This window comes from Rosa rugosa, chromosome 1 (assembly GCF_958449725.1).
Source record: "Rosa rugosa chromosome 1, drRosRugo1.1, whole genome shotgun sequence".
Classification (NCBI taxonomy): Eukaryota; Viridiplantae; Streptophyta; class Magnoliopsida; order Rosales; family Rosaceae; genus Rosa; species Rosa rugosa.
Window position 1 is genome coordinate 23,318,112 of NC_084820.1, and position 22,040 is coordinate 23,340,151.

The 22,040-nt window shown below is 38.6% G+C and overlaps 2 protein-coding genes and 1 pseudogene across 2 annotated transcripts; 1 reads left to right on the forward strand and 2 right to left on the reverse strand.

Moving 5' to 3' along the window:
• Window positions 1–839, reverse strand: LOC133724667 (uncharacterized). The gene has a single exon (XM_062151476.1). It carries the CDS (start codon window positions 785–787, stop codon window positions 191–193), a length of 597 nt encoding a protein of 198 aa, XP_062007460.1. The 5' UTR covers window positions 788–839; the 3' UTR covers window positions 1–190.
• Window positions 840–6,084: 5,245 nt separating this feature from the next.
• LOC133724776 (probable xyloglucan galactosyltransferase GT17) lies at window positions 6,085–11,264 on the forward strand (annotated as a pseudogene).
• A 2,714-nt stretch (window positions 11,265–13,978) lies between these two features.
• LOC133724782 (two-pore potassium channel 5-like) lies at window positions 13,979–14,476 on the reverse strand. The gene has a single exon (XM_062151635.1). It carries the CDS (start codon window positions 14,474–14,476, stop codon window positions 13,979–13,981), a length of 498 nt encoding a protein of 165 aa, XP_062007619.1.
• Window positions 14,477–22,040: the final 7,564 nt, after the last annotated feature.

Consider the following 22,040-nt stretch of genomic DNA (forward strand, 5'->3'; position numbering starts at 1 on the left):
AGATGGAACAAGTTAATTACTTTATATCTCAAAACCCATTTGGATTGTATCTCTCATCCTCTGGTTCATATATACAGTTGCAAATAAAAGTTCACCACTGTCCAGATTGTAACATTTCAGTCCTAGAAGAAAAAGGGTTGGCAAAAATGTTGACATCAACTGACATGCCTCGGTGCCTTCATGCTTAAGCCTAAAGAGCCTCTAGCAAAGCTGCTAGTGCAAAAATTTCGTAATCAGAACATGTGCAACCATAACCGTGACCATCTTCGCAACCACACTCATCCCACTTCTTCGTCCTTCTCTGCCTCCTTTTCTCCATTCCCACTTCTGCTTGGACTCCAACTTTGATCGATACCTGTAGTTTAGGCGGTTTGACTCCTTCAAGAGCACGGCCACTAGTACTTCTTGGAACCATCGTGACCCACTTGTCCAATTCCATGTTTGGTGACTCGAGCACTTCTTTCCATGGGACCTCTGCCCTGCCCAGTAGTTGTGATCCCCCAATTCTTCCAAAAACAGGCACGGTGTTCCTCCACCGGAGCTCAAAAACCACAGTTTCTCGCACAAAGCTGTCGCTTCCATTACACTCCAAGGAAATGGACTCGTTCCAGATGTGGTCAGACTTGGTGGAGATTTCTCGAGTGTTCAGCCTAATTTTTTTGCTGTCCCCTGCAGAAAGATAGTATCTAACGAACAGGTTTCCCGTGGTCTTGATGAACTCTATGTTTTTGGCTTGTATGATTCTCAGTCCACAGCTAAGAGAAGAAAGCTCTAATGGAATACCCATTTTGTGTGTGTTTGAGAGATAGAGAGAGTTGATTGATTGTGTGGTGAAGACAACTAATGTGGCTCTTATATATAGTGTCTGGGATATTGGAGGGGAAGGTGGCATTTCTTTTTTAGGAAGCTGCAATTATCCATGTTAAAAATGTGATCAGAGTATATATTATCACTAAGAAAGATCTGCAATCTTGATATTATAATGTAATATGCTTCATATTGGGCATTATTAAGGAATCATGGGAGATTGAGTGGAAGATCATGATCAATTATTATATATAAGCTCCCTTAGATGCTTGAAGAGCTGGATTTTCAAAAACGACCCTGCTTGAAAGTTGCAAGCTAGTAGCAACATTTTGAATCCAGTGCTTTTTGACAGTATATGATATATTTCTGTATATATGTGGACTGTGGTATGTGCTTCCACCCAAAGATCCTTTGACTTTAGAATCTATACCATGGGGACATGTGGTCTTGTGTTGTTGGAGTTGTGGGTGGTCTTGTATTGTTGGAGTTGCGGCTCGATGGAAATTAAAATAGAAAAAAAAACTTTTAAATTTAAAAAATACACCCAATATATATGTAGATCACTCACCGATGATAAACTAATCTCGAGACATTCTAGAATAAAATCTCACATATATAAACACTCAAGATAACTAAGTGAGGATAATATCGGTGATGCCCAGCTTGACTGGATTCCGAACACATTTATCGGTGTTATATGATATCACTATAGTAGGTTGTCCAGATTATGTTGCATAACAATTAGTATCAGAGCTGAAAATTTGGTTGAGACACATCTAGTAGTGGATTATACACATTTTGTTGGACAGTACTGTAAACCAAAAGCTCCGGGAAGTGTTATTTGGAATTGTCGACAAATAACATAGCTAGGCCTGAAGTTCTCTAGAGCTCCTGCGGCTGGTGCAATGCTACTAATCAACTGTGTTAACCAATTTTATTGCTATGGATGGTTTGATCCTGGCTGCTCATGGCTAGCGCCGCAATAGTGCAAAATCGCTTTTTTGGTAAGATAAATATCTTTCAAGAGAATTCAAAGATGAATGGTTTCAACCACCATAGGTGGTCGAGTTGATAAGAGCCTCCAGGTGTGGAACGCCCACACCCGGGTTCGAATCCCGCCGACGTTTATTGGAGTTAAATCTCAATATATTCTTGGTGGCCAGGGGAGAGAAAGCGTTCTGACATGATCCTCCGGCCAGCACGGATTAGTCTCTGGGCCGATGAAGCCTTTGAGGAACCGTATGATCTCGATAAAAAAAAAAAAAATGAATGGTTTAGATAATAAAATCATATGTATTGTGAATATAAAAGAGTAACTTATGCCGGTATGCTATAAAATTTATCTTCCAATTCATGCATATCTCCATCCTAGTCTCTTATCATTGCTTTTGAACAACTTCAACATATCTGATCATATTATTTTAGGGTAAAAAACCAAGATTGCCTTAGATTGTGCAAATTAGCCAACTGTACCTCGGATTTGGCTCACATATTGAAACTGATACTCTCTACAGCTGGAGGATTAATTAAGCACCCTAAGAAATACTTGAAGTGGCCAACTGGGCAACTAAGACCTAAGCAGCATGTGGTATCTTATTGAGTACAAGAAGATATGACTTTACTATGCAAAAGGCTTCATGAAAAAGCTAAATTATACCCCCTCGAGTATCCGGAGCAGGATATGCCCACTAATTTACTTAGTTAAAAAAAAATATAATTGGTCTGCATAAAGTAGATTTGAGTTTTTCAGCTTTTGGATTTGTATAATGGAAGGTTGCATTGATCAACCAGTTGGAGGGAGATTATGCTTCACACGTAAGATAATGTTGTGGTTCTGATCAACATCCTTGGGTTTATCTTCATATATATGAGAAAGATGAACTAGTCTTTGTTACTTTTCTTTTGTTAATCGGTTTCAATCTCATCCTGTTGAGGATCTATCTTTCTTTTGTAGATTGTGGATCCATTTTAGTCGTCAACTTTTGAGACGTGGTAATTTGTTTTTTTATTTATTTTTTTTTAGGAGAAACGAAAACACTTTTATTAATCGGACTCAAGTACAAGCAATAGTAACCGTTACAAGAAGCCAGCCATGAACTGGAAACAAACTTCTAAATAGTAACACATTCCAACTTCAAGAGCCCTACATATACAGAACAATAGTGGGAGGAGAGGAGGCATAGCCACGGGCAAGAAGGACTTTGCCTCGCCGCGATCCATGGAGAGAGGATCCAGCGCCACCACCGTGTAAGACTCCAAAAGTTTGGTGCCGCCAGGAGGCACCAGCGCCATCACATCCTTGGGGAATATGAACCCACCCTCTTGAGATGCCATCGACGCCTCAGCCTTGGGGGGAGAGAGGCCAATAGCAAGTGAAAAGATAGGAGGGACAATGAAGTGGAAGAGGGGTACCGAGATCTGGAAAACTGGAGAGGGAGGTCGTACGGCAACATAGAAAACATGAGAGAGAGAGAGAGAGAGAGAGAGAGATCTCGCTCGGACGTTGTACCTATAGGTATTTTTTTGAAAGGTGTTGTACCTATAGGTATAGTTACGAAAGGATTAGAAATTTTGACATACTATTTACACCGTAACACTATTAAGGTCATTCCGTGGTAATTTGCTTTGTTTTGTGGCCATTGTATTTTTTGATAGACACATCAATTTTATTTATATTTATAATAGTTTCCGTCAAAGAAAGTCAATTACTTAAGTAGCTCAAATTACCCCAGCAATTGAGGCTAGCCAAATAGGCACTAGTCTGAAAGTTTGAAAACTAAGAGATTCTAATATAATCTCTCACAATTATGGGTGATGGTATTCTAACTCTTAAGTCCAGAACTCCAGATAATTTCTCCATGATGTGGTTCAAAGTCATTGTCTTTCAAGATGTTTACATTGGATCTTTCATCCTTGTTCTAATATGCTTATATATGGTCAGGCGGGTTCTGGGGCGGATGTCCGCACTGTCGTTAAAGTGCGGACGTTGATGCTGCAGTAGAGTTTAGGAGGCGAAGGCCGGAGGCATCTCAGACCGCTTCTGGGCAGCGATCAAGGTCGAAGGTTCTAGGTAGCGACCTGATCACCTGCAACTTCAAGGTTCTGGGCAGCGCTGCAAACTAGTCGCCAGCAACTCCACCAGATAGCATACTGGTCCAGGATGCCCCTGGCCTCCGTCCGGCAAGAGATGTTGCGCCGTCGACGCTTGATCGAGCAGAAATCCCGGGCGTCCGCACTTTAGTGACAGTGCAGACGTCCTCTTCAGAACGCCTCCGTATATATGGTTAACTTGGTCTTTGGTTGATTAATTCTTATTTACAAAAAGGAAAGTAGCAGTAGGTACACTATTTTTTCTTAAAATAATCAAAACTTAGAGGATGTATTCGTTTGGGAGTCTACAAAATTGTTTTGCATTTAAAAAATCTATGGATTTTCAATTGAGATTTGAAAGAGTCACTTAAAATCTTGTTGTATTCAATTTGAATTTAAAAGTATCTATTCAAATTTGAATCATAAGTAGCCTCCTATGACAATGTACAGTATTTTATACGTGATTTAAGTACAAAACACTTTTGTTTCAAGTTGTAATTGTTTTTTTTTAAAATGATATATCATTAGACAACATGCAGATGAGCAGAATTTTTGCCATTAGTACTTTTTTGGCGTTGATATCGTTTGATCCATATATATAAGGTTGGCAATTCTGATATGACCTGATAATATGATCAAAACTTACACGAAATCAAACAGGTTGAACCCGCATGATAAAAAAGCGGGTTGGCTACAGGTCAATCCGTCATGAATCGTTTAATAAACGGGTAGACCATGGGTCAACCCGCCAACATGAAGTGAACCCTTTTATTAAATTGGCCGAGTTATATTATATATATAACCCGCGTACACGACTCTCAGAATGTACAAGTTGAAATATTTTCTTTCATCATTATTGGATTTAATTATTCATGAACTATATATGATTATTTATAATCTTTGTCCTTTCAAAAAAAAATAAAAATTTATAATATTTGTCTTGTGGAGTGTTAAGTGAATTTAATTAATTTATACATTTTTTTAGTTAAATGGGTCGCGATGTTAACCCTCAAAATGAGTTATTTTGTCCAACACAACAAAACTTATTTATTAAATGGGTTAAGCGGATTGGAAAAGGGTAACCCGTTTAATAAATAGGTTGGATTTGAGTTTAAATTTTTGAAATGATTTTTTTTTTTAAGGGGTTTGGAACCCAGCCTAGCTGGAAGGCTCAACCCCACGCCCGGTTCCATTTATTGAAAGAGTAGTAAAATTTTGCATCGGGGGAGACACTACATTTGAATCGTAACAAGCATCCTCATAGAGAACATCCTGAATAATAGCAAGTGTCTCATCTAACCAAATATCATCAATATTCGATAAACTAACAAGGTGTGCTAATCGATTTGCAACACTATTTGCTTCACGGTAGACATGCTTACACTGTAGAGATCTTATACCATGCATATAATGCTTACAATTATCTAAAATCCTCCCCACAGTAGACAAATCAGTAACATCACCAGCCAGAGAACTTACCAATAATGAACAATCCGACTCCAAATCAACCTCAGTCCAACCTTGATAGATGGCTAACAATAAGCCAGCCTTGCAAGCTTCAATCTCCATTTGAAATGAAGAACCTGCGCGAGAGTAAGGCCTTGCCAAAGCTGCCACAAATCTCCCATGCTCGTCTATAACGATCACCCCAACTCCACCTTGCCCGGACTCCTCTTGAAAACCCAATTGATAATTAATTTCAGCCGCCCACTAGGGGGACACCTCCAACATTCCTTAGGACGTTGTTTTTGCACCATGCTACTTTGATGTAGCTTTTGATATTCCTCCAAAGTAGTACTTGCCCAGCTCACCATGTGCATGGGGTTAAAGTACCCACCTTTCCACAATATATTATTCCTTTCCTTCCAAATAATCCATAAGCTAACAAAAAACAAATCAACTTGTGGCTTACCAAGTGCAGAGATCACTTCTTGCATCCATTCAATAATATTATAATCCATAAGCTGACACGATTATTAAATGGTTTAAGTTTGAGTTTATCTCTTGTGACACCATAAATATCTTGATCAGACACGACCCGACTCATTGACAGCCCTTGATATATTCATCGCTTATAAGAAGAAGAAAAAACACTAACAACAAAATCAGGCCAGACTTAATACAATCCATTAAAATTAATCAAAGTCTATATAGAATTTACACAATCCACTGCTAGAATTGTGATATATGGACGTAAAGAACAACAACCCTAGCCGTCAATGGCTAGGCCATCAGAGTCACACCCGTGTGCTTGCGCTAATCCCCGCCATCGTCGTCAGCCTATTTTCAGGTTGGTGTGCTATGCGCCAGAATCCATGGCGTCTATCTACGCTGCCCAACGTTTGAAAGAATACCAATGGCAGACAGTAGTCTGGTATAGTTTTGACCCGATGCTCCTCCAACAAGGTCGATGGTCTTCTTGGCTAGTATGGTTCCGACCATATCTGGCAAGGGCGACTACCTCTACTCCGTCGACAACTTCGACTCACAACTTTACTCACTCCCATGGTGGTGCGACTCAAGGATCCTGCGGCTTGATGCTTTTCGGACAGCATGATTGCTTTGCCGGAGATTTGATGAGGCTAGATGGTCTTGGCAGCACTCCTGGTGGCGTTGGTTGCCTGCTGCAAGCTTCAAGCATACATAGGCACGGCGGCGCCGGCGCAGATTTGTCCTGGCTAGAGACAAGCTTTCTTAGGCCTATTAGGCTGGCTTGCTCTCTTTGGGGTTGGGATGGGGTCTTTGGGCTTCATCTTAGGCCTCATTGGGGGTGGATCAGCCAATTAGGGCTAGGTTTTAATTTTAATAATGGTTTGGTTTAGCCTATTATTGTGCTTTGTTTTGTTCATAGTTAAATAGGTTTACTTGAATAAGTGAGCATGACATGTCGAATGAATGGTCTTATCCTATGTATCACTGTGGTGTTCTAACTTGATGCATAAACTCTCCCAAGCGTACGAATCGTGTCAAGTAAGGGAAGTATTTGGACCTTAGTTTATCATACCTCGGGGATTAGGTGTTGGACCTGACTAAGATAATTGACTCTAGGACAACCCATAAGCATACAATAAAAATATAAAGTAAAATAAAAATTATAAACAATCAAGGCACCAAGCCTTGGCAATGCTCGGCTTAGCTCACACCAAGCCTATTCAAAGCCACTAACTTGTAGTCTCAAGGTGAATATACACAAATGAGTCGATGGATTCAATGTTTGGAAGTTGATTTGAACTTAACAAAAAAGTAATAAAATGCAAAGCGATTACTAAAAATGCAAAGAAATTAATAAAAGTGAAAACAATATGAATGAGAATGCCGGGTGCTAGGGAGGTTCCTTCATCCAAATCTCATGTGTCGGAAGCTAATCTAATGTAGATGCAAATTTCCTACTTTGGCGGTAGTCGTATCCAAGGCGGTTTAAGGCTCAATGATCGAAATTCTCTTTCATTGTATTCCTACTCCGGTTCAAGGGTCGTAGGAACTTACTTGACATAAATTAGAGTCAGTTCAAGGGTCACTAATTCACATCAAGAGGCCTAGAGATCGATGAATTAGACTACTAAGTGACCCACCCGCGCATTCGTGCAACGAGTGTAAATCACCATGCTTATAACCCCTCGAATACTAAATTGAAGGTTTCTAGCTTAGGAATTAGAGGGGGTCAAGCCTCTAACTCCGTCATAGACATACTTAAAATACACACCCTAGAGTTGACTAGACTCCTAGATATGCATTTTAACCTAACAAAAATATATATAAGCATCCATCATATGAAAATTGCATCATTACATTAAAATAAATAAGCATCTTTTACACAAGATTTGGGCTAGGGCACACAACCCTAGTCTCCAACAATAAAACTACTCACTACCCATCACCAAACTAACATCAAAATACATAATTGAAAGAGGAAAAAATGAAGAGAAGTAGGGAGTAACAAGAACAAGCTACAAATTGCTATAGAGCAATTATTGCTAGCCTTGACTTATGGCTCCCACTTTTACCCAAATTTAATGGTTATGAAGAACTTGATGCTTGGGCTTCCCCTTTGAATCCTTGTGGAATTGATGAAGTTTTGTGGTGGAGAAGTGAGGAAAATATAGAAAAATGGGTGTGGTGGTGTGGCTCTCGGTGGGAAGAAGAAAAGATTGAAAATGGGGTCTGGTGGAGTATGTGTGCGGCGCTGTAGGGAGGAAATGGCTGCAAGCCTGCAATTATGTGAAGAGATAAAGGAGGATAGGGTGCACGTGCTAGTTAAGAAGGAAAGAACAAAATAATGCGCGTTCTTTCTTTTTCTTTTTATTATTTTTTTTTGTTCCACGTGCCTCACACGTGTGATGGGCAAAGCTGCACATGCAATTGCTTAATTAATCAAAATGCAATTGCTTAATTAACCATTCGATTAAATAAGCAATTAATCATTTGATTAATTAAATTTTCTTTTCTTTTTTTTCTTTGCTTGCACATCATCATCATGTAGAAAAATTCTTACATACGGCAGCCACACCACATGGCCGTGCGCCTGTCCAATCAGAACCCACCAAAAATTTCTTTCATTCCGAAAACTACCCCTGCTTTTTTTAAAGTAAAATACCCAAAATACCCCCTACTAATGGTCTGATTGGTCAGCTCGTACCACGTGTTCCTTGTGTCTGCCGTACGCAAGACTTTCTCCATCATGTAATGTCGAGTCTCTCCATTTTCGTTGACGTTGACCATGATTGACCGCCGCCTATTTTGTCCTTCATCGAAAACTATAATTTACTTTAATTTCGCTCCATTTTGTCCGGTTTCCGCGACTCCACTTATTTACTACAAAATAAATAAAAATATATTAATTACATAATTACATTAGAGATTAGCTTAATTCTAGTGTTTTAGATTCAATTACATGCATAGAAATGCATGTAATCATGTTCCTTCACCACAACTTCTTGTCTATTTGTAGATGGTAGCGGAAGCACATGTAATGGTCATTCTCGCCTTACCTTTATATTGATGAAAATCTCTATGATGTTTACTCAAAAAAAAAAAAAAAAAAAATTACACAATCCTTGGATTCAATCATATATTCAATTAATTTCTTGATTTTTTTTTTCCACAGAGAATTCATAATTTTCAAATTTAGAATGCCAAACGAGATAATTCATGTTTAAAAATTATAAATTTCTCATTTTCATTTAAATTCCATATATTTTTCATTCATTCAAACACACCATGAGTAACTCATTCAGGCTTTTTTGGTAATAAACATGGGGGATTAATTAGCTTCCATTTTTTGATTAAATATAAATAATTTATTTCTACTTTTGTTTTTGATTTCACTAATTTAGAAAAGGGAAAACTTTGGCACCCGTTTGTCCCGTTTTGTTTTGGCAAGTAATTGAAATTTTTATAGTAACTCTTGAAAAGAATAGAAAATCTAAAATTCTTCCTGTCCTATATATATATAAATAAGGGTTTTTTACTTCAACAGTGTCTGAACTCTTCGAGGACTTTTGAAATGATACCTGAACTTTCAAAGTTATCAATGTGATACCTGAACTCATTTTTTCGTATCAACGTCGTACCTGCGGTCGATTTCCGTCACAGAACCGTTAACTATGACCACGTGCCCAGCATGTGAGGCACAAAATAAGGGTAAAAATGACATTTCCCACTTCCTTTAGTTCCAATAAGAGTTTTTTACTTCAACAGTGTCTAAACTCTTCGAGGACTTTTGAAATGATACCTGAACTTTCAAAGTTATCAATATGATACCTTGACTCATTTTTTCGTATCAACGTTGTACCTGCGGTCGATTTCCGTCACAGAACCGTTAACTATGACCACGTGCCCAGCACGTGAGGCACTTAATGAGGTTAAAAGACTAATTTACCCTCAAAAGTATTGTTTTTTATTTTCAGGTATCATTTCAAAAGTCCTCGAAGAGTTCAGACACTGTTGAAGTAAAAAAACCCTATAAATAAACATAGAGATTTTCATACAGAATTGAATTGATCTTCAGTATGCCACAGTACCTGATTCGATGCATTCCTTTCATTTGTGTTTTTCTACCGGTTGCTTGGATTTTTATGGTCCTCATCATCTGGTTCCCATCCACAACGAGTTATACATTCATAACCAATATTAAAGTTGTCCAACATCAACAACGCCCTCTTCATCCTCCCATTCACGATACCCTAACCACAAATACCAGTAACATAATAGACGAGAACCATTCCTATTTCCCACCTGTCTCGACCAAAGCGTTTCATCAGTCTACATATACACTTTGCCGCCACGGTCCAACGTCAACTTCCTCGACCGCTGCCGCACCATTGCCGCCACCTACACCTTGTGTCCCGTCGTCGCCAACTCAGCACTCGGCCAGCAGCTCTTTGATGACGCACCATGGCCCACCACCATGCAATTCGCCTCGGAGCCCATCTTCCATGCACGTTTGCTCAACCATCCTTGCCGCACGTGGGATCACGCACGTGCCAATTTATTTTACGTCCCCTTCTACAGCGGCCTCTACTCTCTGAGCCAATTCAACGAGTCCAACTCCACCGTATGCAACCAGCTCGCGGTGGACTTGGCCGAGTACATTTAGGCACAACCCATGTGGAAGAGGAACAATGGTAAAGACCACTTTATGGTCCTAGGGAGAGTCGCATTCGATTACATGGGGATTGACAAATTTGATAAAGCCAACAGCCTCCTAACATTACCCACCGCGAAAAACATATATGTGTTCATCATAGAGAGATCTTAGTCCAGCGATAACCAACATGGCATACCCTACCCTTCGTATTTTCACCCCTCTACATCGGAACAAATGGTGACATGGCAAAACAAGGTGAGGGAAATGGAGAGGCCTCACTTGTTTTCCTTTGTACGTGGGCCAAGAAAGAACAAGGGGATGCAAAAGGAGTGCATAAGGCAATGTGGTGAGTCGACTCGTTGCAAGCTTTTAAATTGCGGCGGATCCGGTGGCGGTAAAAGGTACCTGCAGCCAGGTGAGGTCCTGAAGGTGATGACTGAGTCGGTGTTTTGCTTACAACCCCCCGGTGACACGCCGACGAGGCGGTCAACATTTGATTTAGTGTTGATGGGCTGCATACCTGTTTTCTTTTCACACAAGTCGGCTTATAATCAGTACCCATTGTTTTTACCTGAAGATGCGAGCACATACTCTATGTTCATAGACCAGAAGAGTAATGCGAGCGAGTAAGAGAATTGAAGACGAGTTGTTGAAGATTTCGAGCGACAAGGTTGAGAGGATGCGTGTAAAGCTTATAGACTTGATTCCAAGCTTGACTTACGCCCACCCTAATGCGTCAAGTTTAGGGTTTGAGGATGTTGTGGATGTTGCACTTGCATAATAGGCCAATAAGAGCATCTTTAGCAATGCTAGTCATTTTTGAGTCAAATTTTAGCCAAAGTAGCTGAAAAGTTATTTTGGCTAACCACTTTAGAAATACGTTTGTATCAGTGCTATCTATTTTAGCTAGTTTTGAATTTATATTATTTTTGAAGTGAAGATTTAATAGTTTAAATGTATTTATAAATTATATAAAATTACTCAAAAGAAATGTATTAAATTATAGAGAGACTCATCTCGCTCTCTATATTTAGGAGCGAGATAGCTAAAGGTTATAATGGAGAGCCATTTAGGAGTCTGATGCAGCTACTAAAATATATCAAAAGCTAAACATGCTCTCCAAAATAGCTAAGGAGCCAAAATAGATAGTCTGCTAAAGATGCTCTAAGCACGTCAACAAAATTATAAATTAAATAGTATCACATTAGGCCATCTCTAGAGTGAGACAAGACTATTTGAGGCAATGCTACATTTGTATGGAAAAAAAAATATTTTATTGAAATACTTATGAATGAGGGCTTCTAATGATCGGGGACTTTATAATAAGGATCAAATGAGGATTTTTAAATGAACGGTAAGATGACATTTATGTTGAAATTTTAAAATATCAACTAAAATTTAAAACTATCATCCAATCGTTCATTTGAAAGTCCTCACTTGATCCTTATTATAAGGCCCTCATTAGAACCTCTCCCATACTTATGAACCATCTCTAGTAAGGTCAGGCTAAAATTTAACCCTTTCCAATATTTTATAGTTTTACATTATGAACTATATCTAGTAAGGCCTTGTAGTGAGTTTCTTTTTTTCCTTCTTGCCAGAGGTTTCGTCTGGATTTCTAAAGATCCTTCATTGGGTGGAGAAAGCCCCTATTTATAGAAATCCAATTGGGTATTGATTTGATATTCCCAATTACAATTCCTTTTTCTTTTCTTTTTTATCGAGATCACACGGTATCATTTAAGGCTTCCTAGGCCCAAACACTAATCCATGCGTGGGGGGTCATGTCAAAACGCTTCCTCCCCCTGGCCACCAATAATAGATTAGGATTTAAACTCCAATCAATGTCGGCGGGATTCGAACCCACGTGTGGAGGTTCCACACCTGGAGGCTCTTACCAACTCAACTACCTGTGGTGGTTTCAATTACAATTCCTTATTCATCAATCAAACCTTAGTTTAATTTGATTTGGGCCTAATTGAATTGAGTTAATTTAGCTAATGAATTAAAATTAGCTTTTAATGTAAATAAAGCACATTAAGAGCATCTTTAGCAGACTCTCTATTTTAGCTCCTTAGCTATTTTGGAGGGCATGTTTAGCTTTTCATATATTTTTTAGCAGCTGCACCAGACTCTGAAATGGCTCTCCATTATAACTTTTAGTTATCCCGCTCCTAAATATAGAGAGCGAGATGATGAGACTCTCTATAATTTAAAACATTCCTTTTAAGTTATTTTATGTAATTTATAAATACATTTAAACTATTTAATCTTCATTTAAAAAATAATATAATTTTCAAAACTAGCTAAAATAGAGAACACTAATACAGACGTATTTCCAAAATGGCTAGCCAAAATGACTTTTTAGCTATTTTGACTAAAATTTGACTCAAAAATAGCTAGCATTGCTAAAGATACTTTGAGGCAGACATATTTCTAAAGTGGCTAACATTGCTAAAGATGCTCTGAGGCAGACATATTTCTAAAGTGGCTAGCTAAAATGACTTTTTAACTACTTTGGCTAAAATTTAATTAAAAAATTGCTAGCATATATTGCTAAAGATGCTTTAATTGCATAAGTTTGTCAATTAATGATAATTTGTTAATTTTATTAGTGTTGACCCATTGATTGTTTTAGTACATAAAATGTAGACACATGTCATTCTTTAAAAGCATGTTTAGCAGACTCTCTATATTAGCTCCTTAGTTATTTTGGAGAGCATGTTTAACTTTTTAATTTTAGCAGTTGCAACAAACTCCTAATTAACTCTCCATTTTAACTTTTAGCTATCACACTCCTAAATATCAAGAACGTGATGAGGTTCTTTATTATTTTTATTAATTTAAAACATTCATCTGGTGCAGATGGACTTTAGAAATAACTAACCAAAATGAACTTTTAGCTACTTTGGCTAAAATTTGACTAAAAGATGGCCAGTATTGCTAAAGATGCTTTAATGACTAATTTTCTAATGAGCTAATTTACATATGCTTGCTTGTTGTTCTTTTGATAAATATATAAGGGAAAATTTCACAAACAATACACCAAGTAAAGGCCACTAATAAAACTTATACATAATTTTTCAAACCGATCATTTTGGTACACGAAATCTGAATCCCGACCCACTATCCATACATGACGTTAATGACGCAGTTAACTTTATGTCATTTTTCATTTGTCAAGGGGTAGTTTAGTAACTCTCTCACTCTGACTCTTCTTTTTGGTCAAAAAAAAAATTCTTCTCTCTCTGACTCTCTCTCTCTCTATCTCTCTCTCTCTCTTTCCACACACCGAAACCCAGAAAACTCTATGACTCCGGCAACCACTGCATCTCCTCCACCTTCCAAATCCACACCCATCAAACTCAATCCCACTTCTAATTCCACCACAACCCTAATTCTAATTCTAATCCCAGCCCCATCCCCACCTCCGATCACTACCACAACCCTTGTGCCCATTTTCCTCGGAGACGACGTCACACTCGAACAGGTCACCTAGAGTAATAAGAACCCAAAGTAATAAGAAGTTGAGATTGGTTCCGATGAAGGTGAGACCGCGATGACGTCGGCGGCAGAGCAGATGGTGGAGACGTAGTCGTGGTGGTGGTGATGACTCATTTGGATTCCGGTCAAGATTATGTTCTCTTGCAAGTCCAGCACATAATTGACCACCCCACTGTGCAAGATGTCAATAAACCCAAACCCAAACCCCACCAACACAGACACACACGAAAACACCTTAGCCAGCGGCGTTTCCGGAGCAATGTCGCCGTACCCAATCGTGCACATAGTGACTATACAAAAGTAGAGGGCGTCAATCACGGGGTGGGTTTCCGTACCGGAGAACTTGTCCCTGTTGAAAGAGTATATTACAACACCGAGAGAAAGATACATGACAAGTAACAACACAGCTGGTCTGATGATGGAGCTGATCTCGGACTGTGGCTTGGGGACCTGGGCCATCTTTGGCTTCAGGTCACGCATGACAGCCATGGCCGGGGCGGTCTTGCATCGCTGGAGAATGGTGGGTTTGCTGGTCGGTGCATTCCGGGGTCCGGAAGATGAGGAAGACGATGAGGAGGGATGTGGGTCTTGGACATATGGGTGAGAGAGAGAGAGAGAGGGGTGGCCAGAGTAAGAGAGAAATAGATGGGTAGCCAGAGCAAGAGATAAGGAGAGACCAATTTACCCCTTAAATTATGCCAGGTGGCAGAGGTCTTCACGGCATTAGTGACGGTGTGTCTACAAAGTGGGTCGGGCTCAGGAGTCCGTGTACCAAAATGATCGGTTTGGAAGATTATGTATAAGTTTTATTAGTGGCCTTTACTTGGTGTACTGTTTGTGAAATTTTCCCAATATATAAAGGGTGCGGCTATTTTCACCCTACTAAACACTTTGTTCACCCTATAGCCAAATTTTTTTCTTTAAAATCCCAAAATTGTCCTTAACTACAATTAATAACATAAAAAGAATGAAAATATCGATAAATACAACTTTACCCAACAGACATCCCCAGTTATCATCTCAGTTTTCTATACCCAAAAAAAAAAAAAAATTTATGAACTCAGCTTCTTCATCGCTAGCCTACCAAACAATTAGTTAGACGAAATTTTCAAGCTATAGCAACAAGTGAAAAGAATTGTTCATTAGTATTGTTTTGTTCTACTTCATGTGACTCATAATTGATTCTACGTCACAGTAGCTAATGAAGGGAGAAGATAGTAGAGAGGGACAAAAAATGAAAGAGTAAAAAGAAACTAGAAGGTATGGGGTTGTAGCACGATGGTATGCTTATTTTCTTTTGGACAATAATTCACTGCCTAGCTATGGGCAGCCCTTCCTAACCAAGGGTTGCGTGTCTCACTCTTGGTCGAACACGTGTCCTTTTTTTTTTTTTTGTGTCTTCTGTTCTCCTTCTTCCTCTTCCTCTTCTCCACTCCCTATCATCCACCACGGAGGTAGTGGTCGGGGAGATGAATCGGACGATGGTGGTCACAGAGGTAGGGTTAGAGATAGGGGTGGTAATAGGGAGCCATATTCGGCAAAGCGGAGCATGAGAGATAGCGGATCCGACGAGTTTGGTGAGTCAAGAAATCGGGGAGGATTTCGATCTCCAAGTCGGTCTTTTCCGGGAAGTTCATGGATGAGTAAAAGGGATGGTGATGATGATGATAGAAAAGGTAGGTCTTTTTCGGCGAGAAGAAATCGTGAGAGTTCGAGCTCCAATGACTAGTTTGGTGAGTCAAATTGGAGATGATTTCCGAGCTCGAATTCGTTTGCATTTACTAGAAATCAAAGGATGGATAGAAGGTTTGATAACAAATTTAGGGATAATGCTGTGAGGGAAGATGATTTTTCGGGGAGGAGAGATTTGAGAAAGGAAATGCTTGCGGTGGATGATAGGGAGTGGAGAAGAGGAAGAAGGAGAACAGAAGACACATAACAAAAAAAAAAAAAGGACACGTGTTCGACCAAGAGTGATCAACCAAGATTAAGACACGCAACCCTTGGTTCGGAAGGGCTGCCCAGCTATTGTCCTTTTCTTTTTCTTTTTTTCTCTAGATTCATATTTTCAACAATGATATCTTTTTTTTCTTTTCTAAATTAATTGAGGGTAAAATTGGAAGTTTCAGGTTTAAAATTTAATTATAGGGTGAACAAAGAATTTGGTAGGGTGGAAATAGTCTCACCCTATATAAATTAGAGTTAAAGACCAATAACTACAAAATGACACTATTATTTACCAATAGCAGACTCCAAAACGAAATAGCCCGTGCAGCCAACAATTGTAACGAGCCGTTAGCCCATTGTAAATAAAGAACACTCAAATATTAAGAAAATTACGAAACATGCCACTGAGACTCCCATAAGCCATTTCTCCCAAAATCGAAACCGTCCCAAATCAAAATGCTCTAAATCGACATCTAGGTCTTCGGCGAAGCCAGGCTGCGAAGTGAGGGCGCGACTCCTGCAGCAAGGCTCCTGCGAAGTGAGGGCAAGGCTCCTGCGAAGCTAGGGCTTGAAGGTCATGCAGTAGAGAAATTTGTAGTTACTGAAAGTCAGTAGCTATAGTATGATTTTTGTGCTATGCATTCAACACTGTCAAAATTTGATTATGCTTAGTAGCTTTAGCTGAGAAATTTGGGTTGAGAAATTCTGAGGGTCAGTACCTTCAACCTTGTGTTGTCACAGGTTTTCGGTAAGCTATAATGGACTGTGTGTTGTTTATTTGTTTCGCAATTTGGTGGAGCTGTACTGATCTTAGTTTGTTTGTTATTTCTGTAGGACTCAGCAACATTTTGTTTGCAGGTTAGTTTCTAATTGCAGATTAGCTATTTGTATTGTGATGTTTAAATTGATTGGTGTTTCTGATTGATCAATACTTTTAGATGAAGTGCTAGTTTCTTAGGATAGTAAAATAGTTTGGCAAACTTTCGTTGCATCAGTTTTCTTTATCAGTTTTCTATTGAGGGTCAGTAGCTTTAGTTTTGTGTTTATGTTTTCTTATGGGATTAGTGGTGTTGTGTAATGCTTTAGTTTTGTGTTTAGGTTAGTTTGACAAAAAAATTGTTGCCTTTTTTGGTTCTGTGTTCTTGCAAGTTCATGGATTAATGGCAAAATTTGCTGCTTGTATCTTCTACTTCCTTTTGTTTTTTCTTTTCCATTTTTTATCTCAGAAAGAAATGGAAGAAACTATAGAGATTATGCTCCAAGTTTAGTGCCACTTCTTGTCATTAATGAAATTCTTAAATGTGTTTGAATGCTCTAATTTTTTAAGAGAAAAGATTAGAGTTGTTTCAACATTCTGAAGAAAACCACTGCAAGTGGCCTAGTGGTTCTTGTCTAGTTGGATGTGCTCCCCAACCTAGGTTCGAACCCCGAAGCTGTCAAAGTGGCCAGGCACTGTGCTGCAATGCACAGTTGGAGCATTTCACATGCGCCGAAGGGGTTTATCTTGGGCCTAGGAAGCCTTTGGGTTCCCCTTGACAAAGTCAAAAAAAAAAAAAAAAAAACATTCTGAAGAGGGCGTGACCCCGTTGGCAAGAGCCTAAAATCGCCCAAATAATCAGTCTCATCAATCACCCTCGATACTAGCGACTCACATGAAGAAGCAGTAGCAACGGCAGTATATTGAACGCCATCAGCAACACAATTAGCACCAAAATTACAAATCCTCACCAAAATGTCAACAAAAGTTCTCTTAAACTTAGCTAAAGACTTAAACATCAACCTCATATATATCTAAATCAGAATTGAGAGCACAAGAAGGGTAATCTGGGGGGGAATACTTCAACTCAAACAAGCCTGGCTTCAAATCCTTAAACCGCATGCAAATTTCATTGAAAAAATCGACGAACCTTGTCGTACCATCAATGAAGACCATCACAGTCTTTGACATGTAAGTACATCTAGCAACCACCTCCGAATACATGGTTCCTAGCACAAATCCACTCCAAAAAGTAAGAACAACTACAAACACATAATCAGCCAAACCTACTGAATGTCAATAACATTAAGCATTTAACCAGCCCTACATCTATTCCGCTGAATGAAACTAATCGAAATGAAACATTTACAAGTATTTGAACAAAAACCTAACCAGATTCGTCAAAGAACAAAGCTATAAACAACTAAATCTAAACATGCAAAAAAAAAAAATCAAATACATTGTAAACAAATTGAAACTGATCAAATTGAAACATATACAACTAATTGAAGCAAATGCAAAACACGAATCGAAGAAGAAGGAAGCTAACCACTAAATTAACGAGATAGAAATTCACAATTAAGCTAGAACCTGAACTTGTGTTTGGATTCAAATTCTCCATGATGAACGGTGACTTCGATTACATTCAGAGCACAAAGCACTCAGACTTCCATCCGAATCAGAGCTCTGATGTGCTCCTGCGGCTTCAATAATGCAGAGCTTGAACCAGCTCTGAAAATCACTATAAATGTCTGGTCTGAAGCGTTTGTATCAGTTTAAAAGTCAGTGGAGGTTATTTTGGTAATTTCTTATTTAACATAAGCAATTCAAAAATGGAACGAAAATAGCCGCATGGGCTTGGACCTTGAGCAAAGTTCAGCTACAGTATCGCAAGGGAATTGAAAAAATATATATATATATTCCGACTATTGGTAATAAATGGGCTAATATTGTAGCTATTGGTAATTTGCTAATAAATTAAGCCATACTAACTCATATATTGCTAGAGAAGTTACATCGGCAATCCAATTTTATTAATAATAAGATGGAAAATGTACAGAATAGGAGGGTACGTAATATAAGATAAGCTCTAACTCCTCCTAAGAAAATGAACAAGAAGCAGGTAGAATATTTGGTGTGTTTTTTGGGGGCAGATTGCATTGCATTGACAAGAAGTGTGCGTTGCATTCGAGGAAGAGGACGTCCATGAGGGCCTGTGTGACATGCTGTGACCGCTGCAAATGTGTGCCTTCAGGAACTTCCGGCAACCTAGAAAGATAAGGCAAGTGATACATTGACATGACCACCCACGGCAACAATCCAATAGTGCCCTAAGAGTAGTCCAATTTCTCTCTCTTATTGTTGGTATCCTATAATGTGTGATAGTAATAGTACTGCTAAGCAATTAAGGATATATGTAATTAATAAGGATGTCAATGGAGGCAAAACTTATTAGCAGTATGGCTAGTATGGCTTATTGATGTGTGCTAGTATGGCTTACTGATTTGTGCATTATCTTCTACTGTTTATACCTTACCTTAGCTGTTAAGAAAGAGTTGTGAAACATAGTTATGAGCTTAGCTGTTAGAGTTGTTAAAAGATTATGGAAGTTTGTTTCCTAAATGCCTATATAGTGTATCCTTGTATTCTGTCTCTTTTATGAAGAAATATACAAGGAAACTCTTCACAAATTTCTGTCTTGTTTTCTTCATGGTATCAGAGTAGGAATTCAAGGCCTGAGTCTGTATTCTTTCTTGTGTAGTTCATGAGTTTACCAGCTTCACATGGCTGGGAAATCTGGTTTTAAAGCTGATGAACCACTTGCAAATTCTTCAGATGTTGAGTTTAATCCAAACCAACATCTTAGCTCTGTTTTGTTGAATGAATTCAACTATCTTTCTTGGGCCAGACCTGTAACACTTGCTCTTGGAGGAAGGTCCAAGCTTGGCTATGTCAATGGAGTTATACAAAAGCCTAAAGATGACTCCCCTACATATGATTCTTGGCTGTGCAAGGATCAACTTGTTATGTCTTGGCTACTCAACTCTATGGAGAGTAGAATAGCAGAGATTTTTGAATTTTTCTGAGTCTTCTATGCATCTCTGAAAACATGTTAAAGAGATGTATGAAAATCAGAATAATGTTGCTCGAGTTTTTCAACTCAAACAAGATATTGTTGATCTTCAACAAGAAGGTAAGCCTTTTGTTCAACACCTTGGTAGCCTTAAAAGCATGTGGAATGAGCTAGATGTTTATAGACCTTATACCATAGAGGCTAGTGTTTTGCTAAAGAGAGCTGAGGAGGACAAGATTTTTCAACTCCTTGCAAGCTTAAGATCAAATTATGAAGATTTGAGAAGTCACATTCTTATGAATGCTGAGCTACCATCTTTCAAAAATGTGTGTGCTACCATTCAAAGGGAAGAGGTTCGAAAAAAGGTGATCAATATGGAGACCAAGACAAGTGTATCTGAAACTAGAGCTTATGTTTCTAATCACAGGCAAGTTGAAGCTAAAGTGTACAAAGGCAAGAGACCAGACTTGAAATGCAGCTATTGTGAGGGTGTTGGACATGTCAAGGATAGGTGTTGGGTTCTCTATCCTGAACAGAAGCCGAAATTTCTAAAGGAAGGCAAAAGTTCTCAAAAGAGTTGGAATCCACCAAAAGCAAACCTTGCAGCAGCTTCTTCTACTCCTTCTGAGGGTATGCTGAACTTCACCTCCAATCCTACTACTTTAATCAATGAATTTGTTGCCTATCTCAGCAAGAAGCAGATGCATAGTGGAGGTGAAGGAACAACCATGCCTGGGATTGAAGGTCACACTGCACTCCTTGGAAAATTTGCTGGTTTTCATGCAGAAACTGATTGTGTTCCACATGAAGAAGCTTCAGGTACTCTAAAATCCTTCCTTATTGCTCTCAATGTTTGTGTTATGGATGATTATTGGATCATAGACTCAGGGGCTATGGATCACATGACAAATAAACTTACAAGTTTGCATGATTTTGAAAAAATGTCTATTCCTTCTAAAGTGTCTGTAGCAAATGGCAAAGGTGCCTCAGTTTTAGGAAAAGGAAAAATCAAATTACTCTCTAATCTTGTTGAGTCAATTGCTCTCTATGTTCCCTCCTTTCCTTTTCAACTCCTATCTGTTGGAAGAATTATAAACACATTGAAATGCCTTGTCATCTTCTCTCCTTATAATGTCATATTTCAGGATCTCATCATCAAGAAGACGATTGGTGAAGGTTTCTTTTTGAATCGTCTTTATTATCTGTCCAAGAATTCTTTTGATTCTAAGGTTTTCCAAGTCAATTCAAGATCAGCACAAGATCAACATCTATGGCATCAACTCTTGTCTCATCCTTCAGGGAAAGTGTTGTCTTTTTTGTTTCCAAATATGTACAAAGCAGACAATCAATGTGATGTCTGTCATCTGTCAAAATCTTCTAGACTGCCTTTTACTTCTTCTTTTTCTAGAGCTAGTAATCCTTTACAAATCGTTCATTCAGATATTTGTGGTCCAGTTCTTAAATCCTATGATGGATTTAAGTATTTTGTAACCTTTGTAGATGATTTTACGAGGATTACTTGGTCGTACTTATTAAAATTCAAAAGTGAAGTTGTGGATGCTTTTAAGGATTTTCATAAACTTGTCATTACTCAATTTTCATCATCTATTCTTGTTTTAAGATCCGATAATGGTTCTGAGTATATGTCCAATAACATGTCACATTACTTGAGCACACAAGGCATTGTGCATCAAACTAGCTGTGTTGGTACTCCTCAACAGAATGGGATTGCTGAGAGAAAAAATCGAGACCTTCTTGAAAAAACCAGAGCACTTATGTTTCAAATGAATGTTCCAAAAAAAATTTGGTCTCAAGGTGTTCTCACTGCCACATATCTCATCAACAAACTCCCTAGTAGAGTGCTTGGTTTCAAATCTCATCTTGAAGTGTAGAAAGATTGATCTGTCTCACCTGAAATTCTTTGGCTGCACATGTTTTGTTCATATTCAAGCTCATCAATGTGATAAACTTGATCCTAGAGTTGATAAGTGTGTTTTCCTAGGATATTCATCTACTTAAAAGAGGTATAAATGCTACAACTATGCTACTAGGAAGCTCATTGTTTCCAGGGACGTGAGATTTGATGAAGTTACTCTCTATTTCACTAGAAAATCATGTGATACTGGTCAGGGGAGTTTCTATCTAATATGTTTCCAAGTCCTAATCTTCCTGTTGATGAGGATTGCAACTCGTCTATCAATCCTGAAATTCCAGTTCAAGAAGTTCCAGCTGTAATTTCTTATTCAGAAATTGATATGCAATCTGTTGTCGAGCCT